At 73.9% G+C, this 1,841-nt stretch overlaps 1 protein-coding gene across 1 annotated transcript; it reads left to right on the forward strand.

Moving 5' to 3' along the window:
- On the forward strand, positions 6-1,582 carry SUOX (sulfite oxidase; the record flags this gene model as incomplete). The annotated part of the gene is made up of 1 exon (XM_021379077.1): positions 6-1,582. A coding segment is annotated over one exon (1,443 nt), but the record flags the coding sequence as incomplete, so codon positions are not given.

Here is a 1,841-nt window from a genome sequence, read left to right on the forward strand (position 1 = left end):
GAGCCCCGCTTCCCCCCCCCCAGGCCGTTCACGCCGCCGCCGCCGCCGCCCCCTCGTACCCCCGGTACACGCGGGAGGAGGTGGGGAGGCACCGCAGCCCCGAGCAGCGAGTCTGGGTGACCCACGGCACCGACGTGTTCGACGTCACCGACTTCGTGGAGCTGCACCCGGGGGGGCCCGACAAAATCCTGCTGGCGGCGGGGGGGGCCCTGGAGCCCTTCTGGGCGCTGTACGCGGTGCACGGGGAACCGCACGTCCTGGAGCTGCTGCAGCAGTACAAGGTGGGCGAGCTCGGCCCCGACGAGGCGCCGCCGACCCCCAGCGCCCAGGACCCCTTCGCCGGGGACCCCCCCCGGCACCCCGGGCTGCGCGTCAACAGCCAGAAGCCCTTCAACGCGGAGCCGCCGGCCGAGCTGCTGGCCGAGAGCTTCCTGACGCCCAACGAGCTCTTCTTCACCCGCAACCACCTCCCGGTGCCGGCGGTGGAGCCGGGCTCCTACCGGCTGCGGGTGGAGGGTCCCGGGGGCCGCGCGCTGTCGCTGTCCCTGGATGAGCTGCGGAGCCGCTTCCCCAAACACGAAGTGACGGCCACGCTGCAGTGCGCCGGGAACCGCCGCGCCGAGATGAGCCGCGTGCGTCCCGTCAAGGGGCTGCCGTGGGACATCGGTGCCATCGGCACGGCGCGCTGGGGCGGCGCGCGGCTGCGGGACGTCCTGCTCCACGCCGGCTTCCCCGAGGAGCGCGAGGGCGAGTGGCACGTCTGCTTCGAAGGCCTGGACGCCGACCCCGGGGGGGCCCCGTACGGCGCGTCCATCCCGTACGGCCGCGCGCTCAGCCCCGCCGCCGACGTGCTGCTGGCCTACGAGATGAACGGCGCCCAGCTGCCCCGCGACCACGGCTTCCCGCTGCGCGTGGTGGTGCCCGGCGTGGTGGGCGCCCGCAGCGTCAAGTGGCTGAGCCGCGTGGCCGTGAGCCCGGCCGAGAGCCCCAGCCACTGGCAGCGGAACGACTACAAGGGCTTCTCCCCCTGCGTGGACTGGGACACGGTGGATTACCGCACGGCGCCCGCCATCCAGGAGCTGCCGGTGCAGTCGGCCGTCACGCAACCCAGGCCCGGAGCCGCGGTGCCGCCTGGGGAGCTGACGGTGAAGGGCTACGCGTGGAGCGGCGGCGGGCGCGAGGTGGTGCGGGTGGACGTGTCGCTGGACGGCGGGCGGACGTGGCGCGTGGCCCGCTTGGCCGGAGAACGGGCCCCGCCGGGCCGGGCCTGGGCTTGGGCGTTGTGGGAGCTGACGGTGCCGGTGACGGCGGGGAGCGAACTGGAGATCGTCTGCAAAGCGGTGGACGGCAGCTACAACGTGCAGCCCGACAGCGTGGCGCCCATCTGGAACCTGCGCGGGGTGCTGAGCACCGCCTGGCACCGCGTCCGCGTCTCCGTGCGCGACTGACGGGCCCCCGCGGCTCCGTTCCCCGGTTGCGGCCGTGCCGCCACCGCCGCCGCCGGAGCGAAGGTCGCGCCGCTTTTACGGCCGCCGATAGTGAAAAGTGTGAAAGCGGCTCCATAAAGATTGCGCAGCTTTTATGGACTCGCTGCTTCCTGGGGAAGCGCCGACTGCCGTGGGGTCGGGGAGCCCCACGGCTCCCGGGGGATGGGGGGGGGGGATGCGGGTCCCCGTTACCCAGTGAGACCCCGTGGCCCCGTGGGACCCCGTGACCCCGCGTCACCCCCCCCCCGTGACCCAATGTCACCCTCTGTCCCCATGGGACTCCCCGTGTCCCCACGTGACCCTGTGACCCCGCGGGTCCCTCACTCTCTGCCCGGGACCCTCAGTGTCCCCGCG

Source organism: Numida meleagris, chromosome 32, assembly GCF_002078875.1.
Source record: "Numida meleagris isolate 19003 breed g44 Domestic line chromosome 32, NumMel1.0, whole genome shotgun sequence".
In the NCBI taxonomy this organism is placed as follows: domain Eukaryota; kingdom Metazoa; phylum Chordata; class Aves; order Galliformes; family Numididae; genus Numida; species Numida meleagris.